Genomic DNA, 23,674 nt, shown 5'->3' with positions numbered 1-23,674 from the left:
TAGCTTTGAAGAAAGAAGCTGCCATGAGTTCTATGGCCATAGGAAAGGAATTCTGCCAACAGCATGGGAGGACCTAGAAGTGGATCCTTCCCCAGTTGACACTGTGATGAGTTCCCAATTGCAGCCAACACCTTGATTTCAACTTAATACAGATGGACAAGAAGAAATACTCAGTGCCAGCTGCCCATCTGCACATGTTGTGATCTGCTCCCCTGCTTCCCCACCCCACCGACCCAGTTCTAGGCCAGGCTCCAGAGTTTCTGCTGTGTGGTAACCACAGGCCAAGGAATGAGCCACCTGGACAGTGGGTGCAGAAAAAGACACAACTAAAAAGAGTTCTATCTCAGCCTATCTCCTGTTCATAGCACCTGGCCTTTGCCTGCTCTAAGTTGCCATTTCCCATCCAAGCTCCCATCTTTATAAAACTGTGACTCAGTCAGCTTCTAATCTAACTCCAGAATTTTCCCACAGCTTTTTAAAAATAAGCTTATATAACATTCATACAGAAACATGCAGAAATTATAAGTGTATATAGCTCGATGAATTTCCACAAGTGGAACACCTTCAGGTTACTGTCAGTCCAGTCAATGAACAGAATATTACCAGCATCCAGCATCATTCATTTGCATTAGTGTATGTTTTCCATTGTGTGAATATACCACGATTTATTTTTCCATTTTATATACCACAATTTATTTTTCCATTTTACTATTGAATGGCACTTAGGTAGCTTCTAGTTGGAGGCTATTACAAACAGAACTGCCATATTGACTGTAACATTTTTTCGTTAACATGTGTGCTCATTTGTGTTGGGTATTTTCTTAGCAGTGAAACTGCTAGGTCATAGAGCATGCATATGTTCGGCAGTAGATGATACTACCGAGCAGTTTTCCAAAGGGGTTTGTACCAACTCACATCACTACAGTAGGGTATGCTAGTTTTTCCTCCACATCCTCACCAACATGTTGTATTTTCCATCCTTATCATTTAAGCCATTCTAGCAAATGTCTTCTGGTTTTCCTTTAAGTCCTGCATTTCATCAATGACTCTCTCATTTTTATGGAATTTCTACAAATGAGTTCAGGTGAGAATGTGTATTAGAGTTCTCCAGAGAAACAGAAACAGAACTAATAGGAGGGGTGTGTGTGTGTGTGCGTGTGTGAGTGTGTGTAGAGTAGGGGGAGAGAGAGAAACAGAGAGAGCAATTTATTATAAGGAATACAATATGAAATAATCATTCACACAATTAATAGAGACTAAGAAGACCCAAGATCTGTAAGCAGCAAGCACCAGGAGAGCTGATGTGTAGTTCCAGTCTGAGTATGAAGGCCTGAGAACCAGGAGAGCCAATGGTGTAGTTCCAGTCTGAAAGCTGGCAGGCTTGAGACCCAGGAAGAACTGATGTTTCAGTTCAAGCCCAAAAGCCAGAAAAAAAACAATGTCCCAGCTCAAAGTAGTCAGGCAGGAGGAGTTCACCCCTTTTCACAGAAGAATTAGCCTATTTATTCTATTCAGGCCTTTAATTGAACGGATGAGAGCCATTCACATTAGGGAGGGCAATCTGCTTTACTCAGTCTGCCAATTCAAATGCTAATCTCATCCAGAGCCACCTCACAGACACACCCAGAATAAGGTTTAACTATTTGGGCACTCCATAGCCCAGTCAAGCTGACACATACAGTTAATCATTATACCATGTTAGTTTGTCTTCTTGTCCACTCAACTTTCTTTTAACTACTGTATAGTATTCCATTGTGTTATATACATGCATAGTTATACTTTATAAAAATGAAAGGGCCAGGCACAGTGGCTCACACCTGTAATCCCAGCACTTTGGGAGGCCGAGGCAGGTGGATCACGAGGTCAGGAGATCGAGACCATCCTGGCTAACATGGTGAAACCCTGTCTCTACTAAAAATACAAAAAATTAGCCGGGCATGGTGGTGGGCGGCTGAAGTCCCAGCTACTTGGGAGGTTGAGGCAGGAGAATGGCGTGAACCCAGGAGGCAGAGCTTGCAGTGAACTGAGATCGCGCCACTGCACTCCAGCCTGGGCAACAGAGCAAGACTCCATCTCAAAAAAAAAAAAAAAAGAAAGAAAGAAAACAAGCATATTTATTATTTTGCTTAATATTATGTTTGTAAGTTCCATTTATGTTATTTTTGGCTGCAGATCATTTTCTCATTGCTATATAGTATTTCATCGTGTGACTACATGAAAATTTATTCATCCAATTGTTGGACATTTGGGTGGTTTCCAGTTTGGGATGATTCATTGATTTTGACATCATGAATATTTAGGTTGCTTCTGATACATTTCTTTACACATGGCAAAGGCATCGTTTTGCATGTCTGCTTGTACAGATACATAAATGTTTCTCTTGGGTGGCCACAGGTTAAACAATGGTCTATTTGGATCATGAATGGAGAGAAAAGGAAACAACCAGAAAGCTCTCTCTCCCCACCTATTCTCTGTCCATGGCATCTGCCACTTTCTCTCACTCTGCCCCTACCACACTGTGACCTAATCAGCTTCTACCTTTTCCCAGGAGTTCCTCACAGATTTTGTCTTATAAACATTTTCTTGAAGTAAAACATGCCTACAGAAAAGTGTATATGTTTTAAGTATGTAGTGCAAAGAATTTCTGTGAATTGAGCACATGTAAGTAACCCAGATAGAGATGAAAAATTATTAGCATCTAGAAATGGAACAATGCATTAGAGGATATGTAATTCCAGCTTTACTAAATACTGCTGAATTGCTCTTCAAAATTACCACATCAACTAACTCTCACCAGAAGTAAAGATGTACACCTGTTTCCCTTCAATCTTGTCAGCACTTGGGGATAGCCATATGCTAGCTTTCACTATGCTGATAGATAAACATTCTTACTGTTTTGAGTTATTTTCCTTAATTTTTAATATGGTTGAGCCTATCTTCATGCTTATTTGTTTGCTGGAATATGCTGCACTTGTTTTGCTATTGAGTTGTTGTCCTGTTTTGAACCTTTCCTTAAGAGCCCACAGCTTATCCAGTTTTCTACACAACTCACTTCTGTTTGCTGCCCTTCATTATAGACTTAATGCCTTCTCATGGCTAGAGCACTGTGCCCTCCTTGGGGCTCGATGGTTTATAATAAAGCTTTCCCAGGAGATCTCATGGGGGCCAGGTTCTTTAGTGGTGGCCACTAAAGCTACTACCTCTTATTCCAGGTGTCATAAACCAGTGGTTGGACCTGGTTGGTTCACAGAGTGTTCTCAATGTGAGGAATCAGGTATTATGCTTGGTTGTCATGTAAGCAGCTTAATTCCTATTGTTTTATACCTGGCCTGCTACCCTCATTCATGTTACCTTCATGCCCCATAGACATTTGAGATTTGATGCAAACCAGTCTGTTACAGTAAAAGCACTGCTGTCTAGGAAGTTCTGGAGATGGGTTATCAGTTCATTTACATCAGCAGCTGTGGGATCTTGGGCAAGTCATTTCACCTATTGGAGCCACTCTCTGCTAGCATAAAGGAGAACATAAAGATAACTTCCTTGCCTATCTCACAAGGTTGTTTGGGAAACTGCATGAAAGAATGTAAATGTGCTTTGCAGGTTTTTTGTGAAACAGGAGCAGCTCTTAGTATTCTCGCCTAGCCCTGTCTGTGGTGCCCAGGATGCTGCATTACCTCCTTTCTACCCTCGCCCTGAGTATTGGTCCTAGGTAGAAACTGAGATGAATATACTGAAGGCATCTTTACCAGGCCCCTCCCAGTCATATCACAAGGTTTTGTGGCTCATTGACAAACACAGACCTCATGTTTTTCTGAGAACTGCCCTGTGAACACCTAGATAGAACTAAGGGTGTGAAATACAAATGTACTATTTGCCTACACTTACGGAAATAACAGCACATGACACAGTAGATGGCAAGGTGAGGCTTTAAGTCAGAAAGCAACCTCAGCTGAAACAAATACATAATTATAATTTGATTTCAGAAGTGGAAACATGACCCGAATTCATGCACCTTCTGATCAGTCCCAATTCCTGTATCGTTGAAGCTGAAGCAGAAGTGGGGGTCCACTGTGGAAGTAAGGAAAACCACAACAGAACAGGGGTCCCATCCAGGGAGCCATGTCGATGGCTATGGGGAGCTCCACCTTGCTCTTGGGGTGGGGCCTGGGCCCTGGGTGGGACTGTGGGGTGATGAGGGTTGTGCTGTGCTGGCTACCTGGTGGTAATTGACAAGGAGAGAGCAGCACGTAGATCCTCCCTGTCATAAGGCAAAGCTCTTCAGTGAGGTGGGCTCAGGGAGGGCTCTGTGCCTCTGTTCAGCAGAGCTGCAGCTGCCGCCCAGCTCTCAGGAGGCAAGCTGGACTCCCTCACTCAGCTGCAGGAGCAGGGACAGTGAGGCTCAACCCCGCCTGAGCCATGCCAGCCAACTTCACAGAGGGCAGCTTCGATTCCAGTGGGACCGGGCAGACGCTGGATTCTTCCCCAGTGGCTTGCACTGACACAGTGACTTTTACTGAAGTGGTGGAAGGAAAGGAATGGGGCTCCTTCTACTACTCGTTTAAGGTAAGTTTCTTGCCTGCGACTCTGAACGCTGACTTATAACAATGAGACTGCTGGAACTTAAGAGTGTCAATTGAAGTATCATAGCCAGTATTGTGAATGAGTGTTGTTTATTTTCTTTACTAAAAAGGATTTTTAAAAGTCTGAAGTGCTACAGCAACAAGCTTTAGTGTGCAGAGACCTAGATTGTAGTTTCTTAGGAATACAGGTGGCGTTTTTCTTTCTGATGCTGCTGGAAATGTGTGAATCATGAGTAACATTTATGAGTAGATGATTTTTACTTTCCCCCTTTCCTTAGGTGAAAGCACTTTTAATTAATCCTATAGCAGTACTTGAAATGTCTGTTTCTAGTAGGGGTTAGAGCTATGAGTTTTTTGCTAGGAACACCAGAGATGCGGAAAGCTCACAATCCCCAGGACAGTGACTGATATGATGAGAAACAATATTGAATAAGGCAGGAAGGACGACACTTTCTTTGATGATCCTTTTCATTAAACATCAGTGGGAAATATTATTTCTTTAAGGGTAGTTGATGATGCCACCATTTGCAACAAATTACCTCCTAGAACAAATGAAATAGAGTTTGGTGAGTTTCACCTTCAAAGTATCCAAGGGCCACACTGAGGAAGGATCTTCATTAAGCTAATACTGTATTGTTTCTTATTCCGCAACAAGATCTTGTGGACAGAAATGAACCACACATTTGGGAAAACAACAGTTTCCTGCTTCTTGCCTCAGAATGCTGGGTTGTCAGGTTATTTCACACCCTGTCTAACGATATGTTTAGTCATTGCAATAATTCACAGGTCTCAAACTGGTCCTTTCCACTGAAGAAAAAAATACTTCAAAAAGATTCTAGTTGTTGCTTTGTTGGGTTTTGTTGTTGTTGTTGTTAATCCTCTGTATGTTCTTGAAATGATTTGGTTTTTACCCAATGAAGTAGCATTACTGTAACATCCACCTCCCTACTGGAAGTTCACTTCTTTTGCAAATATTCAGAATAAAACTTTCAGCAGGGTGCTGTCCCAGGAGTCAGACTTAAACTTCCAGGGCCCTAATGATCCTGCAGCAAAGCAGAACCTGAGCAAACCGCTCCTCCACTGGCTTCAGTGAAACCCTGTCCCTCGGAATCACCTCCTAATGCATATGCACATACACAGCCCAGCTGCACAGCTCCACGATGTAGCTTAGAAAGTAAAATTAGAGTTTGTTGCCACTTAATGTCAACTGAATAATCCCCTTTATGAAATCAGCCTGCAGACCCAGAGAGTCTGTCTTGGCAGGCTTTGTGCACCCAAGAAGCACAGGACTCCACTCAGTATTGCTGCCTGTGTAGCCTCTTTGATATTCTTAGAACATGACAGCAAGCAGAATGAAGAGAGGCCCTCCATTGCAAAGGGGATACAATCAGCAATAAGGTGGTTATTCTGAGACTTAGGCAAGAATCAATCTCAGCTGAAATCTCATTTGCCGTTTTTTGAATACAGCACCTACAGGGATATTTGGAATATGTGAAGAAACAAATCCCACCTTGCTCTCTATGAGTGTTTGTCCTTTCTATCCTAGCAACATCATCGCCAGACACTAAAGAGAATCACAGCATCTCTAGCTGATTCCTATTGATATGTTTGCAGCAAAACGGCTGGACCACTGGACAAGGAGAAAAGCAGAAAGACAGGAATTGTGTCTGGCCAGGAGCTTAGAATGCTCAGATTCATTATTTGAGAGATACATATATTGACTAAAACCCTGTGATTTTTGTTACACAGTGATTAGTGGTGGTATTCGTGAGAACTTAGCTTACATTTCTTAGTGTAACTTTTTTTCTATGATCCCCTTTGGGCACAAGCAATTTAATGCATTGTTGATACAGAAATAGTTCTGATGCAAGCCCTTGTTCACTGCAATTCATCTTATCTGACATACTTCTAGAGAAGAAATTCGAAACCGTGCCTCCTTTACTGTCTCCCAAATGTATCCCTTTAATCCTCATTGCCTTCATCAAAAGCAGTAAAAAAAAGCATGAAAATAAAAATAACAGCAGCAGTAAAAGTCACAGAAATAACAGCAACGACCATACATCTCATTTACTTTGGGCATTCTTGGTGCTAAGAGTCATAGCAAGACTCACTTAGCAAGTGACTTCTGTGAAGTATCTCATTTAATTCTCACAATCCATGGTGTATCTTTCCATCCGGACCTGCCTTCCATCTTCATCTGTTTATCTCAATTGTACCCAGTCTATAAAGCTCAGCTTGGGTTGCTTCCTCCACGAAGCCCTCCTTGACTCATCCCTCCCTGAGCTTCATTAGTGTCACGGACTGTACCTCTCTTCTTGCCACTTAATGCAGCTCTGTCTTAAACTGCTATTTCCATAGGTGTTGGCTGAATGTGTTACAGTCCTCAAGCTCCTTGAGTAAAATGAATGCCTTATATTTGTGTCATATTTTCTCCTAGGACCTACCACTATGTTAGTCATACTCAATAAACATTGACTGCATAAACAAATTGTGATGTGTTTTTTCTTCCAATTACCAACATTTTGTCAAATAAGCAACAGAAAGTGTGTATTCCCTGTGACAGAGGTGGGTGGGGCTTTCATTAACCAAGTTTCCACCCATCAGCCCCTACCCTGCCTGGTCTCTATACTCACCCAGGTCCCTTTCTGCAAGCATGTTCAGCTTGTCCCTAATCCATTTCTAATCCATTTCTAAACCAATGGGACCAAAGTCGGTTCTAGATTCCAGTGGGTGGGGTATGGAATTAGCTGAGGCACCATGAGCTGGTACCAGGTACCTGGTCCAGCCCTGGGGAATCCATCTCTATCACATGGCAGCCTTACCTAGTCTCAGCTGTCTTGCTCAGTCCACTTACCTAGGCTCCTGACTTCGTTTCCCATCTCACATTCTAGTTCTTATCCTCTGAACCCCAAAGCTCTTTCGGGAGGAGACAAAGCACCCCGTCTAGATCTTACTGGCACTTCCTTCACAGGCTTAGAGTCTGTTCCTTCCTCCCACCTCCACCCATGAATTCTGGCTTCTGCTCCCACCACTCTAACCTACTCCACCTTCATAAGCATGTGAGGCTCTTGGAAATGACCAGAGAGAGCTGGGGTGGGTTCACCCTTCCCATCTTCTACCACAGGCCTTGTGTAACTAACCCTACACGGTCTTGGGTTCAAGATTCTCAGCTCAGACCCTGGCTCCCTTCACAGTTTCCAGTTTTGTGTACTTTTAAGATCACATCCAGCTCACCTCTTCAAGACCTAGGTCTTGCCATTAAGGAATTATATGCATTTCAAGAATCTACCAGAAGTTTTCAAGGGGAAATGGGAACCAGCTCATCAGAAAATAAATGAGGTATCTGAATATAAGGCTGTCCAAATGCAAAACAAATACAAAACTTTTCACACAGAAAGCCCTTAATTTTGCTGGTGAATTCACCAGCATTGTTTCCTGAATCTCTGATACATAATGAGAAACCTAATTAGAAGTAACTGGGAGGGAGACCTGTCTTGATTAGTGAATTACCTAAATTATAAAATAATGTAAATGAAACTTAGTTTTATTACTGATAGGTGAGTGCGGAAACATGAACTAAGACTGCTAAATATCACCTAACAACAATATTTTATTGCGCCTCCTTCGGTGGATAGTTACAAGTGATACACAATTAGTCCAACTATTGTTTTTATGTAAATGGTTGCTTCTAAGTGCTGGAGGGTGATTTGACACAGTTTGTTCCCTTTGTACACCCTCCCTGCCACACTGCCTTACTGTTAATTTTCTTAACACACTCTTCCTCCATTAATATAACAAAAGCAAATTTCAACTCAACACATGTCCCAATTATCTCACACTATGCTTTTGCAAGGCAGCTCAAATTAAGAAGCTTAAGTAGACCATGCTTGTTGTTACTACATTTTGGTTGACAACTCATTTCTAAGACCTTCTTCTACGTATCAAGTACTGGCATTTTCACCTGTGACTGTCCTCGCAACGGCTCACATCTTTCCAGAGCTTGCTGTTCTCCCTTCCTGCCCTGGCCCCAGGACAGTGTCAGTGATGTCCTTCCTGGAATCCAGAATCCCTCATGTCCCAACCCCCAAATGTATCTCCTGCAATTTGTAACAAGCGGTCTTGCATTTACATCATGCATTTTTTATTCTTTTCTAATTAGTCTCGCTCAGTATGTTCAATTTGAGTTTCTACAGTTGAATACTGTGGCTGCTCCTAAGGGAGTTTTGCTCGGTTAAATCATTATTAAATATATTATTCCTTCCTGCCAGTTCTGCTACCCAGACCTAGTGCTCTGCTTTCCAATCCCTGACCCTGGGTAAACTCTACCGTGCAGTGTGTCCAATTTCACTTCACGCAAATGAGAAAGGCCGAGGATGGCACGCAATTTCCAAACTATAGACGCTAGTATTTGAAAAGGAAATTTCCCTCAGCTAAATTTCTCTTTGCATTACTAATGCATCTGATGGCAGGAAGCATAATCTTAGCTAATTCGGAATAAGCCTAGTCATTGCAGAGCTTTTCAGCCCAGGAAGAGTTTTCACATTTTCTGGCTTCGGGAAGGCAACTAACTCCAGGGGCAGTGCTTCTGTAGTGCATTTCTCTCTCTCTCTCTCTCTCTCTCTCTCTCTGTGTGTGTGTGTGTGTGTGTGTGTGTGTGTGAGGGGGGAGGGGAGTGGGGGTAGGGGATGGAAGGTGAAGAGAGTCTGATCTAGTGAGGGATCTGAGCAAATTGGCATCAGCTGAAACAAGACCTGTCTGTCCCTCAGATGTGGTCATCCTCCTTCTGGACTTTCATCTGGGTTCCCATCCCACCTGTGTCAGGCCCACACTGCTTTCTGGGGTAATGTCCCTTGGCCACATTCTCTCCTGGTACAGGGTGCTTGAATCCCTGTCTCTCAATCCCAGCTATAATTTCTGCCTCCTTCCTAGGAATAGAAAGTTTGACTGCTACCAACTTTGGGCTGCAGAAAACAAAATGGAGCATCTCTGGCCCTCTCTCATCCCACATAGCCACCTACGCTATACAACTTCCACCTCATGATAGATGGGAAAACCTGGGAGACTGTCCTTCCCTGGTCCCTACACAGTAAGTAGACCTCAGCGCCCTTCCAATCCTGTGCTCCCCAAATGTAGCAAATGTTCTCTCTTCCTCCCCTTTTTGCTAACCCTTGGAGGGGGGCAATCCAATACCCTCTCGTCATTGTCTCGGTTGCCTCGCATCTCCCCGGCATCTCACACCACTGCTGTGCCATCAAACCCTTCCATCGCCCTCAGCGACCCCCCTGTCATGGGGAAATTGATGACACAGTGTTCCTCCGAATTTATTATTCCAGGCTCTCTGGTCTGAATGCTCAAAAGTCACAACCTCTTGCAACAGAAAAACCCATTTCTCTTCCAGCTGTTTAAGACATCCTCAATGAGGTATTTTGAAAGCCCAGTGCTGACTTGTTTCTCTCTGTCTGCATTGATAGAGTAAAGAGTACACTCTGAGGACAGTGGGGCTGCCTGGGCTGGTGGACAGTGTATCAAAGAAGTGGAAAGAAGCACATCCATTCATGCTTCACAATGTCATTCTGCCATCCTTGAAATAATTTCCTGTTGATGAAGTAAGAATGTTTCAAGCCATGCACTCAGGTAGATAAGAAATCAAACCCTATTTTTCTTAAGTAAACTGAGCTTCTCTCTGGACCTCTCAGTCCCCCAAGTAAACTCAGGCTTTTGAGCTTTCTCCGTCATTTCAATGAGGCAGTGTGGCTCAGAGAGCAGGCTTTACAGCCAGACTTCTGGGGTCAAATCCCAGTGCCATACCATCTAGCGGAGTGACTTTGGGCACTTTACTTCCACCAGTGTCTCAGTTTCCTCATCCAACAAACAAAGCTAATAATTGCATGTCCTGTAGAGAGTTGGTGTGAATAGTTAAGTGAGAGAATGCTTGTATAGCCTTAAAGAACAGTGAGCAGCCCCCAGTAGTGTTCATTATTCATAATTAGAGTCCCAGGAGTTCATCATTCCACTCTTCTCTCAAGACAACTACTGAGAGGTGAGGAGGCAGCATTAGCTGTAAGGAAGAAGTTTCGGAAGATGCTGAGAGAGACCACGGCAGGTGGAAGCACTTCAGGACAGCTTTGATATGCAGGTGGTCCTCAAACGATAGTCGTGAATTAAGCTGTTTCTTTTCTTTTTTAAAAAAAAAATGACACCATGAAAATGTAGAATAAGATATAGATATAGAGGGAAAAATTCTATTTCTTACTTTGTCATCCTGATATTATGTCTAGCTACTATCTAAGCAAACTTAATGGCCCATTACATGAAAGGCTATTTGCAGAAAGAGCAAATTATGCCCTATCTGGAGAAAGAAAGAAATGGCTTCTTCTCTGGTGTAAAGATTTTCCAGGCCACAGATGGCAAAATCACCCAAGGTCATGAGGAAGTTGTAAGGAATAATCAAGGTTCTTGTTTTCCCACTTAGGCAATATTGATGGCTGCCTAAAAATGATAGATCTATTAGTCTTGTCAGCACTTCACAGTTTGCAATATGATTTCACAATATCAGCTTGGAACCTCCTATCAGATCTAGGGGGAATTAAAATAGCATTATTTTTCTTTGAGCAGATATGAAACTAAAGTCTGAGAGAAGTTAAAGGTGTAAACTTCCTAAAAGTTAAGATGAGGTAAACATACAATAAGAAAGAAAAGAAAGAGGATTCTGAGCTGATTTTGGTCTGGATAGGTTAAGCTCTCCAACAGCAAAAACCAAACCCTGAATCTCTGTGGTTTAACACACCAGAGGTTTATTGTTCCCTCGTATCGCAGTAGCAAACAGGTCAACTTGTAGCTACACCTTCTAGAACAAGTGGCTTCCAGGGGAGATGGTAAACTTTCTCTTGTTGGCTTTGGCCTGAAATGACACATGACTTTGACTGAGTTCCATTGGCAAGAATTAGTTACCTCGATGGGCAAGAGAAATGCCCCCAGGGTTGAGGGTATAATGCACGGCTTTAAAGATTTGATCCTTACCTTCTGGCAGATAAAACCCAAATCCTTGGGCCTGGCCTATTGGCCTTTCACATTCTGACCCAATCACCTTCTCTACTCCTCTCTTCACATCTTGGACCACGTTGTATTACCACTGTCTTACCATAGTCTGAGGATGCAAGGTCCTGTTTATCTTTTCTGGATATGCCTTTCTCACACCTTTTTCTTCTGATATCACACTAACCTCAATTGCCTTCTCTTTTGGGAAGGCTTCAGAATCATTCAGTAATCCAGCATCATCACATCACTACCCTTCTGCTCCCAAAGCACTTAGAATCTCTGTGCAATATGGTTCCTCTCTTGACATGCATGTTCACCTACATACACAAACACAGGCACGCATACACACACACCCATGAGCATACATGGACACATACAAATACACAGTGACAGACACACATGCCCACACACACACAGACTAGATTTCAGTTATTTAGGGACACCTTTAGATCCTACTATTCCTAGTACAGTGACTGACACATAGCAGATAAAAGGTCAATAAATATTTTGTTGAATGAAAGAGTATATCAAGAAATAATCTGTAAAACAAGTTTACTGCTAATATCTCAATAAGTTCATGTGAATGAATTTGGGTAGATAAAGTCTTAAACCTATTCACCAACCATTTGGCTTGAATTTATAGGTGTCATAATTTGGGAGGGGTTCGTGACATCACAGTAAGCCATGTTCTATATTATTTAGTACTGACAAGGAATAATGATGATGCTACCGGATTTTGGGAAAAATCAGTAGGATTGGTGAGTAGAGGCACTACACGAGCCTGGAAAAGGGAAAGGGAAAGAGAATAGGTTTCTGTAACCCAGGATGCCATTTGGTTGAAACAATACTTAGTTTCAACCTTCTTCTCACTTTCCCAGCTAAGTACTCACTCTCCTAGTCTCCCTTGCAGTTAAAGGTAGCACAGTTTGGAAAGCTTAATTGGAAGTCTCTGAGATTTCTAATAAAGGTTTTTCCTTTTCTGATGAAAGTAGAAAGATATTGCTGACATTCTGATGTCCCCCCGACTTGAATTCAGACACAATGCATGGAGCTGCAGCAGCCATTCTGTGACCACAGGAAAAAAAGCCAAGGGAATCTTAGCAAATTGAGTTCAGCAGCAACATATCTTCAGATTTCTTACTATATGAAAAAAAATTAAATCTTTGTTTAAGCCACTGCTAAGCTGAATACTTTCCTAATTGATATAAATACTAAGTGTAATATGACATTGACAGTATCGAAGCCAAGATCTTAAAACGTGGCCCCCAGAGAGTCAAGCAGACATTGCATTATTTATACATTTGGAGGGTACAGAGGCTGGCTCTGCCCATGGTTTTTGTCCTGTTATTATCTACATTACAAAGAGATTGAATAGATTCTTATAAAAACTGATTCAGACTAGATTGTATGGTTTTGAGTAATCAAGAAAGTAAAAGTTTCTCCCCCTCCTCAAAGAAAAGGGCCTTACATTTTTCAAATGGTTCTCTACATTCCAGATAATAACAATGCCATTCACTTATGTAATTTTATGAAAAAATACTAAAACCATTCTAAAAACATCAGCTCAAAAAACTACCCAAAACATTTGCTCATTTTTTCATGATGGCTCAATAAGAATATTTTTTTATTCTCCTCCAAAAAGCATAAGGAATCACATCCTTTCCTGACAGCTTAAAACATCCAAGCAAAATGTGAGCTGGAGCCATGGGCTCTGGACCTGGCAGCCAGTTTTATGCTGTGGGACCCTGAGCACACCACAGGGCTGCTCTAGCCCCAGGCATTTCTGCCCTGGGTGCAGAACAATAACCACCATCCCTGCCTGGATGTGAAGTAGGAATGGAGCCAGTTCTCATGTGGGAGGAACGGTTTTGAGAGACAGGAGAAAGGGGGGTAGTCATGGAGGAGTTCTGCTTACTAATCTGTGACAATCCTCTCCAAGCCCAGAGAAGGTGGGAGGTAGGGGAGGACTGATGCTCTTCCCCCTCAAAGGCCAGCCTCCCAGACTCTCCATTCATCCAGCTTCTTCACCCTCCTGGCCTCTCCACTTTCCCCCCTGTCCATTTACTCAGATTCTCCACCTTTCCAGACACTCCACCCTCAAAGACTCTCCACCCACCCAGACTAGTCATACATTGCTAAAGATAAACAAAAAAGAAACTTCCTGGGACTCTCCCCCTTCTAAAGACAGGAGTAGGTGGTTGGAAAGGAACAAGACGCAATCATAACTTTGACAAGACTCACAAGAACCCTCATGAAGATTCCCTGCCCTCTCACAAGCCTCTCTTTTCCCAGCCTTATCTGCTTGCCCTCATCCTTACCAGGGCATTCAGCTTGGATTTTGCATGCTCAGTTTTTAAAAAACATTTCTTTCTCCCCCTTTCTCACCATCCCTCTTTTATATCACCAGAACTTCTTTCTTCAATAAACTGATTCCAAGTATTAGCAAAAAAATCATTCTGAGTGAAACAGTTCTGAGTTCCATCCCTCAAATGTCTCTTCTCGTAACCCCCCTAACGCATGTTACGGGGGTTAATGTTAGTGTAAAATAAACTCCTACTCCCTATCCCCTCTGGACAGAGTCTAAAGGATTCTTGGAGTTCCTTATTAAAGAAGCCAAAACTCTTTTGCTGGGCTAGAGCCACGATTCACCCAGGCCTCTGAATCAGACCCAAGATATCCCCACAGCACTCAGAATTCCATTCACATACAGATATTGAACGAAAGTGTTCATACAAGGAGCATTACTCACAAGTCATAATTTAATAAAAAATGAAAGGGAATATTGTGAGTGCTCAAATGCAGGTTTCTCATCTTTCACCTATTATTATAGACTCTAACCCTTGGCAACACAGAACAATCCATGCAGATAGAAGATATTCTTTTGGCTAAGAATACATTTATTCCCTTTCCAATGTATTTAGTCCCTTTTTGGGATTTTTGGTCTAGGTTAAGATTAAAATGCAAAGAGTATTCAAGAACACAGAAACTATGAGCCTAAAATAAAACTTAGAATAATGTAATGAATGCAACTCTATCAGGCCACTCAGTCTTTTCTATTGATTATTTCATTCATTAATCAGGTTAAGCTAGCTTATGCTGAGGAAACAAGTAACTGGATATTCTCAGTGGGTTAAAACCATAATATTTTAATGTTTGTTTCCTACTCATGTCCCATGTCCATCACAGGTTAACAAGGGGACTCCGTGTATTGTAATCTCTCAGGGAACCAGCTGATGGAAGCCCCATGTCAACACAGGCTTCCATAATACTGAAGTCAGGAGAGCAAGAGCTAGAGAGATACAGAGTAATGAACTTTGCCCTGGCTCTCATAAGCTTCTGCCCAGAAATAACACATATGACTTCCACTCACTATTCATTGGCCAAAGTAATTTCATGGTCATGTCTGATATCAGTGGAGCAGAGAAACGTAATCCTCCTGCTGGGAAAGGCAGGGAATCTTGGTGCTCAGTAATGTCTAATGCAACTCCTAAAGCTCTGAGACAGGCATTATCCTCTTTGATTTAGAGAAAAGAAAAGTGAGGCTCTGAGAAGATAAGTTCACACAATAGTTAATAATCCAAAAATGTTAACCCAGATGAGATGCATGCTCTTTCCACCATATCAGAACTTCCCAGAGGTTGTTCCACAGAACTCTAATTATGAGAGTTCTTAAGCAGTTGTCAGGGGGATGTGGAATAAAGAATTTGGGAAGGACCACATATTATACACCATTATATACTTAGATGATGCATTCACCTATTTAACTCTGTGAGAAGTCTTACAGTAAAGAAACTTGTTTATGGTGGCTCACACCTGTAATCCCAGCACTTTGGGAGGTCAAGGTGGGTGGATCATTTGAGATCAGGAGTTTGAGACCAGCCTAGCCAACATGATAAAACTCCATCTCTACTAAAATACAAAAATTAGCCAGGCGTGGTGGCAGGTGCCTGTAGTCCCAGCTACTCAGGAGGCTGAGGCAGGAGAATTGCTTGAACCCGGGAGGCAGAGGTTGCAGTGAGCCGAGACCACACCACTGCACTCCAGCCTGGGTGACGGAGCAAGACTCTGTTTCCAAAAATAAAGAAAAGTAAAGAAAAGAAACTTGTTTAATTCTTTAACATGCATTTTCCAAATCTATTTGACCACAGAGCATTACAATATTACCTCTAATAATGACCACTGGCACACACTTCAGAAAACACTCTGCTACATTATGTGCTTTCCCAAAAGAACCTACCAGATAACCGAACAGAACTAGCTCTTTCAGCAGATGAGGCCCAGAGAGGTAAAGTGACCTTCCCAAGGTTTCATAGCTGGTAGATGGTAGAGTCAGGACAAGAACTGCAGTCTCTAAATATCCAAGTTGGAGCTTCTGCTCAGCTGTTGAGAGGATCGTGAAGAAATGAGAGTGTTTTATAAACTGGAAAGCACTATTCAGATTTAAGATAGCATTAATTCTCTAGGCGAAGCATTACTGAAATATACAGAATACATGGAAGGACATGCGGTGCTTCAAGATAGGAAGATTAAATTTCGTGAAGATGTCAATTCTTCCCAAATTAGCATATAATGTTTGAAACAATTTTAATCAAAACTTCAATGTGATTGTTTTAAATTGATTAAATAATTTGAAATTTTTATTTAAAAAAATAGGTGAGAAAAGCTCAGAAATTTGAACACAAACAACTATGGGGAAGAAAGATGTTTCCCTATTAGTTATTAATAAATGTATATCCACAGTAGGCAAAACATTACAGAACTAGCAAAATAATTGACAGATAGATCAATAATAACAAATAGTTTGCCCTGAAAATAAAGTCCTGGTACATACATGAACTTAATGTTACAAAGAAACTACCACAATTAGTAAAAAAGGAACTAATATTTTGGCAACAGAAGTAGTGGGTGAGTAATGGTTCTTCTATAAAGTTGTAAGGTAAATCTCAGCTAAATGGTGGAACTAAATTTTTACAAAATAGCTAGAAAAATTATATAATGATGACACTAATTTTAGGGTTAGCAAGCATTATTCAAGCCTAAAAACAAAAATTTAAAGGGAAACAACAAACTAAGAAAATTATTTGCAATAAAAATATATAATATTATAGCTAATAGTATATACATTAATTATATAAAAATATAACATAGTTAAAGTCCTTAATATACAAAGAGCCCTTGAGGGAAAATAAATAATATTTCTAATAGAAAAATGGGCATGGGAAATAAAAACAATATTAGATTAAATACAGAGTTAAAAGAATGTGTGAAAAAAATATTGTTTATTAGTGGTCTGAACAACACAAACTCAATAATTCATCATAATATGAGATATATCAAATAAAGATGAAAGGAAAATAATATATAAAGCACAGAACAGTTGGGTAAAACTGTTTGTGGGAGAGTAAATCAGAACAACTTAACCCAATTTTTCTGGAGAGCAATTTGGTAATATACAGCAAACTTAAATAATGTATTCAGACTTTGCTTGGTAATTCTATTTGCAGGCTTATACCATAAGTATACTAAAGAAACATGCAAAAACAGAAACAAATGCTGCATTAAGTTGTTTTATTAAAAAGTAAGTTTCTAACAATGGAATAATAAAATTGTGATATAACCATAGAATGGAATATTAAGAAATGCTATGCAACTATAATAATGATTTCTCTTTGTGCAGTGTTAAAAGTTTTTAAAAGCACAGTAAATATAATATATTTCAAGTTTTATATATACTCATAAAATATAGAACAAACAAATACCAAGATGGAAAAGTAAGAAATTCTCTCTGAAAGTTACTTTGCAGATGATTTTTATTTTATCTTTGTGTAAAACCTTACTGTATTTTCTAGAGTGAGCACATATTACATTTATTAATCTAAACAACAAAATGACCATGTAAGATACACCATGCCACCTCTCAAATAAATTGTGTGCATTATATTTCCATGAGAGTAAATAGGAAGAATCTATTTACTCTGCAGAAGCCCAGAAATGAACCCAAGCAAGCGAGGCTTGCATGACCCAGAGAGCACATTAAGAGATCCAGAAATGCAGGTAAGGGAACAAGACAGCCAATGAAAACAAAGGCAGACGACTGGCTGTATGAATTGAGTGCACACCAACTCATTAGCCTTTTACATTTTGCTACCCAGCCATCCAACTAAGCTGCACAGAAAACAAAGCTTGCGAGATAGCAATTCCAGATTCTGCAGCAGGAATCCTTCTGCTGAGCCTCTCTCATGCCCCCTCCCCTACTGTTCTGATCTCCCAGGATGTTCAACTCCATTCCCTGGTCCTTACATCTGCTTCTGCCCATCCATGTGTTTGCTCCTCATGGTTTCTTTTAGCTACTTGATTTTGAGCCTCCCGGATGAATTTTAAATATCAGGTCCAAGCCAAAGTGAGCCCCCAGGAGAAAGTTTGTCAGGCACTTTCCCTTTTTATTAGCACCTCCAGAACAGAAAACAAATTCCTGAAGGTTTATTATTTTAATTACGTGGATCATCAGGAATAGTACATTCTGGGTATTTTTATTACATAGTAATTACTTTGGTTCCTACGACATTGTAGAGATTTGGACTTAATTTACTCAAATGTTTTCCATATTTCAAGAGTCTACAGCTTAAATACCAATTTAAATGTTAATCTCAGTTCTTCTTATATAGCTGACATTTCATTCGTTTATTCAGCAAATATTAATTACTACATAGACTTGAAGCCCAGTGGGTTTCCAAATGATTTCTAACATCTGTGGTTTGCTATATTATGGGAATTCAGATGGAATCCCAGAATTTAATTGTTTCAAAGCTTTCAATACATGCTATTAGTGGTTAATTTGGAAGTCCTCTTGCGATCCAAGAACAAATTGCAAGAAGAGATTCACATTAAAATGATTGCAGAACATTGGCATTTCTGTGTCTGGTGAAATTCAAGGATTCACTAGTAACCAGAAAACTGAATTCGAAAGTAACGCAAATGCAGTCCCAGATGCCAAGCTCTGATCAAAATGAGAATGTTTAGGATGTGGGAGATTAACATTGTTAATAAAGCATGATCTACAGCCCACGGTACCGATGATAAAAACTCCAAACGAATGACTATGTCTTTCCGGTCAGAGTAGAAATGACTAATGCAGTTATTCAACATGTCCTGGAGACTAAACTAAGAAATCAATGGCAGGCAGTAATCCAGAGTCTACTGAATCGCTTTCCTGTACAGTCCCAGTCTGAAGGTGCTAGTATTACATTCCGTCACTTGTAATGATGGTGTTGAGAGGTAAGGCAAAGGCAATTCAGGCGAAGACAACTGAGGAAGATTGCAGATGGACAAGAATCTCTCCTCCTGACAGCACATTCTTATAACTCAGGACAATGACACAGGCCCTAGACCTTGTCCCATTATTGAAATAATTGGCTTTCGGACCGAGCTCCAGCTTCTCATTGTAAACCTTTCTCTGTTGTTACTACTTCAAAAGTCCCTGAATGGCCACTATCTGTCCTCACTAACCTGCAGTTCTCACTCTCTGCCTTCACTTACACATTGCCAGGCACCCTACTTCTTAGCTTGGCTACTTCTACTCATTGTTTCAGACTCAGCTCGCATAACAGTCTCTCTAGGCTATACCTGTTGACCAACCATGACCAGTCCCTCCCCAGGTTCTATTACATGTTCCTTATCTGGGTTTCTACAACATCTTTATCATAGAAGTTCACATTGAAAATTCTGGTTGACATACCTGCCTCCACCATCAGACTAGAAGCTCCTTGTCTTAGCCTCCCTTATATCCCCAAAGTATGTTGAACTTTGATACTAGATTCTCAGAAATGTTTATGGAATCTGATTGTACAGATTACAAACCAGAATAACCATGTCTCCAGCTCCATGATTTTCAGGAGAGTTTCCCACTTCTGCCTTAGTGTCATTTCTACACCAACATGTAAGCCAAGGCTCTCTCCTCAGGGTAAATGCCTTTCCCTCTGCTATACTACATGGGAGTTCACAGACTGACTGTCAGTTCACAACTACTTGGAACAATCGTGGTCCACAGCCCCACTCTCCAATTCAACAGGCCTAGGCTTCAACTGCACCTCCCATCCCATCCACATTCTCTGTTCTTCATGAAAGAAGGCCCTTGTCAGCTTGTCTTGCCAGTCTCCAGACAGGTCTAGAGGCATTGCAGAGGGTGCAATCTCTCTTCATCCCTGTTCTAGACCCTTGTTAAAGTGATATGAAAAGCCTTACAAAGGTATTAAAACTTGAGCTAGCAACCAAATTTATATGTAGCTTTATACAGGTTTCTTTTTTGTGAATATTTAAAAAATCTTGTCATACATATTTTCGTAATTGAGTGTTATAACTGATGACAGTCCTGGGTAATCCAGGATAGAATCCCCATAGTTCATGATAAAACAGTTAGAAAATGTAATTGCCAACAGGAGGTCGTGATGACAATAATTCAACTGTATTTGCAAGCAAGCCTCCCAGTTGGGTTACTCAGGGGTTGATGGCAGGGAAGTAGAGGAGAGACAGATTTTAAAAAGGGGCATCATCAGAAGGAGATGGCTGTTGGGGAGAAAAATGGCAGGCCCTCCTGAACTAGCCCAATCCTACCTTCAGGCCTCCTTGTTGACCTTGACTGGTTATTGACCACCTGGCATTGCTTCTGTAGCAGCAGGTAGGGTGAGATGTGGGAAGAAGTTTGGATGACCTCCTGAACGACAGATTACCAACTGTCCAGCTACTGCCCAGGGGTCACCACATCCTCACATTGTGTCTCATTCTCCAAGTCTAATTAAGCAGCTTCAGCAACACAGAACTTTGCTATCTGCTCCTACCTGTTTCACTTAAAATCAGGTGCCCATGTATGTCTCTGTGTTACACTGTGACTGATCCCTAATAAAATTAGAGATTTTCAGTCTTTGCACTTGATATTGCCAACTCACCTAAGCAAATTAATGAGGCTTTGAGTAGGCCTCAGAGCCTGGTGCTGTGAATGATGGAAGCCACAGAAGTCTCAGTGACAGGGCAGTAGAATTTCATTGTCTTCTCACTGAGAAGTGACACCAAATCATTGAAACCTTTTTTTCTTATACTTTATTTCCTATATTGGAAAATAGCAGATATTTGCTCCTTCCTGTGTTAGAGATATTCATCTTCAACATCACATACATAACAACCTTCCTAAAACAAACCCTGAAAACATGAGGGGCACGGAAAGCTTTGTGACTCCCAGGACAGTTGATGTAGCTGCATCTTGTGTGACATTTATCACTACTGTTGTGTGGAGGCCACATGTTGTCATAGAGTCCCTCCATTCCTCCAATGCATGGACCTTATGCTCAGTCCTGGGGGAGACAGTCATGAATCCAACCCAGCCCCGGAAACCCAGCTTCAGGCAAGTTTTGGCTCAGAAAGAAAATGAAGATTTGTCTCCCCCTTGAAAATTGAAAGTAAATGAGGCAACTTTCACTATCTTCAAGCCAAAATTGGGGCAGAAAACTACTAGAGTAAGCAGGGCATGGTCTTTCCAGTTAAGCAAAGCTACATTCAAATCCCAGCTGCATCACCTAATGAGCCAGTAACCCAGGTAAGTAACTTCTCTGAGCTTCATTTCCTTACCTATAAGATTGAGGACAGTGATAACTTGTTGGTCAGGTTGCAATGGTTAAGTAAGCAATATGTAAGCCTTCTTAAATGATGCTTGGCACATGGCAATCAATCAAAAATATTTATGTGCACCTACTACATACATTACAAACTCAGCCATGTACTGGATTAATGTGATTCACTCAAATTATTTCATTCCCTTTCACCCTGTAATTGTTAAAGATACTTAGGCTTTTTGTCTTCCAGTTTTCAGCACCTAACTGAAAAAGGAGATCATTATTCCTTGGATCTGGATAAATCCAGACTAGCCTGACAGATCCAGAATCAACTAGAGTAACTAATGTCTTGTATTTCCTGAGATAATTCTCATTTCAAATGACCTTTTCTGTGATTCTTGTAAGTAGCCTTGCACTTGTCATCAACCATGTTTCCATCTGACAGAGATTTATTAAGCACCTTCTATGTGCCAGACAGATGCCAGGGGTGGAGTTGTGACCCAGACTTAGTGCCTGCCAGCATGGGCATCCTTTTGGCTCTGGAAGCATGGCTTATGGAGCTACATCCCAGCTATCAGCCCTGTGGCAGCATCACCATCATCAAAGGAACCCTGCAATTCATATTTCTAAATACCAATTTGCAATTCTCCAAGTCTGCAGAAAACTGATGTCACTGTGTGGCCTGACTAACTTGAGGTTAAAAGCCAATCAGTCATGTGCCAGCAACCATGTAATTGAGCTGAGAACAGGCCAATGTTTAGTTATGGAAACATTTTAAATACATTTCTTATTTCCACTCAGTATTGGACCACCTGGCTGGAATTTTGCCTCACATCACCACTAGGGGGCATTTTATGCCCAACTATATTCTGCAATAGTTGGGGGATGGTGTTGGGACACCATCAGCACAGTGTGGTGGGGGGTGGGTAGGGAGAATGCTTCTTAGGCTTAGTGAAATTCCAATAGACTGGTACCGAAAATAGGGTGAACAGGATGAATTCAAGCATCACTCTGAAAAGGTAGTGTGTTAGTTATCACCCCTCATATGTACATATGTAGTCCGCAAACCTAAGGGAGGAGATAAACCAATTTTTATTGCATATCTACTATGTAACAGGCACTGAGCTAAAAATCTCTGTCTTCATCATCTTATCTACCTATCACAACTATCCTGAGATAGGTTTTGTCTTCATCCTCATTTTACAATAAGAGGTCAGAGAGGTTATCACTTACAACCTATCACACATCCAACAAGTAGCAAAGACTGAGTCCAGGTCAGGTTGCTTTCAAAGCCTATCAACTTTTCTTCCACGAGGCTCACCTAGTTGTGATATTCTCACTCCTCTGAAATTGTTTCCTCAATCCCCATTACCATGACTCTCCAGATTATCTGAGATTTGTGTGTGTCTCTGTGTGCCTGTGGGTGGGGAGGGGGACATGCACGCATAATACGGCTGCGAATAAAGGAGCAAGCAGCTGAGTGTTTTCATACTTAATGACCCTTGTACTAGTCAGTGAAACATGATTTAAATTTGACTGAGTACAACTTATACACTCTACCTGTTTTATTCTCTTGTAGCACCAACACCTTACACTGTGTCTGGCATAGAGTAGGAAATCAATAGATATTCGATGAATTCATAAACAGATAAATCAACATGGCTCTTAGGAAGACCCCAAAAGCATTTGCCCGGGGAGGCTTCCTATGTCTGGAAGTGTTCTGAAGCCTATGAAGTAAGGTGAGATTATCTTCCAATAGAAAACTCCAAAAGATGTGGAGGTGGGGGGGATCTGATTTATAGGATTTGCTCAGCCTGCCCTAGAGACATCAGCCAATCAAAGGAAAATAGACCCCAACCTGTTTACAGAGCTCCTTGGACTTACCATCCCAAAGCATAGTCCAGAACAAAAGCCCAGTCCAAGCGATCACTGACTCACCAGCCCCGGGGAATGATTTCCAATTCACTGATATATCAAACCAGCGTGATTTGATATGCAGTGCTTGTCACTCTAAACTTCCAACAATGCAGATCTGAGCCCCGGGACTACTTTGAAAAGACTGGATCCCTTGGTTCGGATTGTACTCTACAAAGATGAAGAAAGCAGCCATTTTCTGCCCACTGGGGACCAGAAGGCTCTTCCATTAGACAGAAACTTCATTTCTGGAAATGTGAACTTTGCTGCCAGAGTCATAAATGCCGACTCTCTATGTGAAAAGCAGACCATTTACTCACTTCAGCATTGATTTTCTGGAAACATGGCCTGCCTGTACTCACATGAGGAAAGGAGAACATGAAATAGAGATATAGTCTGAAAATGTAATGTTGACTTCCAATGCAAAACTACCCTGAGTTCACTTACTTTATTCTCTTCCTCTTTCCAATTCTCATCCAAAAGGCTATCAGAATGTAATTTCAGTTGAAAAGCCTTCCATATCAGAAGTAGAAAATAGGG

The 23,674-nt window shown here is 41.2% G+C and overlaps 1 protein-coding gene across 5 annotated transcripts in view; it reads left to right on the top strand.

The window, feature by feature from the left end:
* Positions 1-4,221: 4,221 nt before the first annotated feature.
* The window catches only part of NPSR1 (neuropeptide S receptor 1), a 208,897-nt gene continuing 189,444 nt past the window's right edge, over positions 4,222-23,674 (top strand). For 3 of the 5 annotated variants that reach the window (XM_032758341.1, XM_032758340.1, XM_032758339.1), the window contains exon 1: positions 4,417-4,563. In XM_032758341.1, the coding sequence (XP_032614232.1) occupies positions 4,417-4,563 (147 nt within the window). Of the gene's footprint in view, positions 4,564-23,674 lie in introns of all 5 variants that reach the window. The other 2 variants (XM_032758342.2, XM_032758338.1) reach the window with 1 other exon arrangement.

This window comes from Hylobates moloch, unplaced genomic scaffold (assembly GCF_009828535.3).
Source record: "Hylobates moloch isolate HMO894 unplaced genomic scaffold, HMol_V3 SCAFFOLD_1, whole genome shotgun sequence".
Taxonomy (NCBI): Eukaryota; Metazoa; Chordata; class Mammalia; order Primates; family Hylobatidae; genus Hylobates; species Hylobates moloch.
The sequence above is the reverse complement of the archived record's forward strand: the minus strand, read 5'-3'. Positions and strand labels throughout refer to the sequence as shown.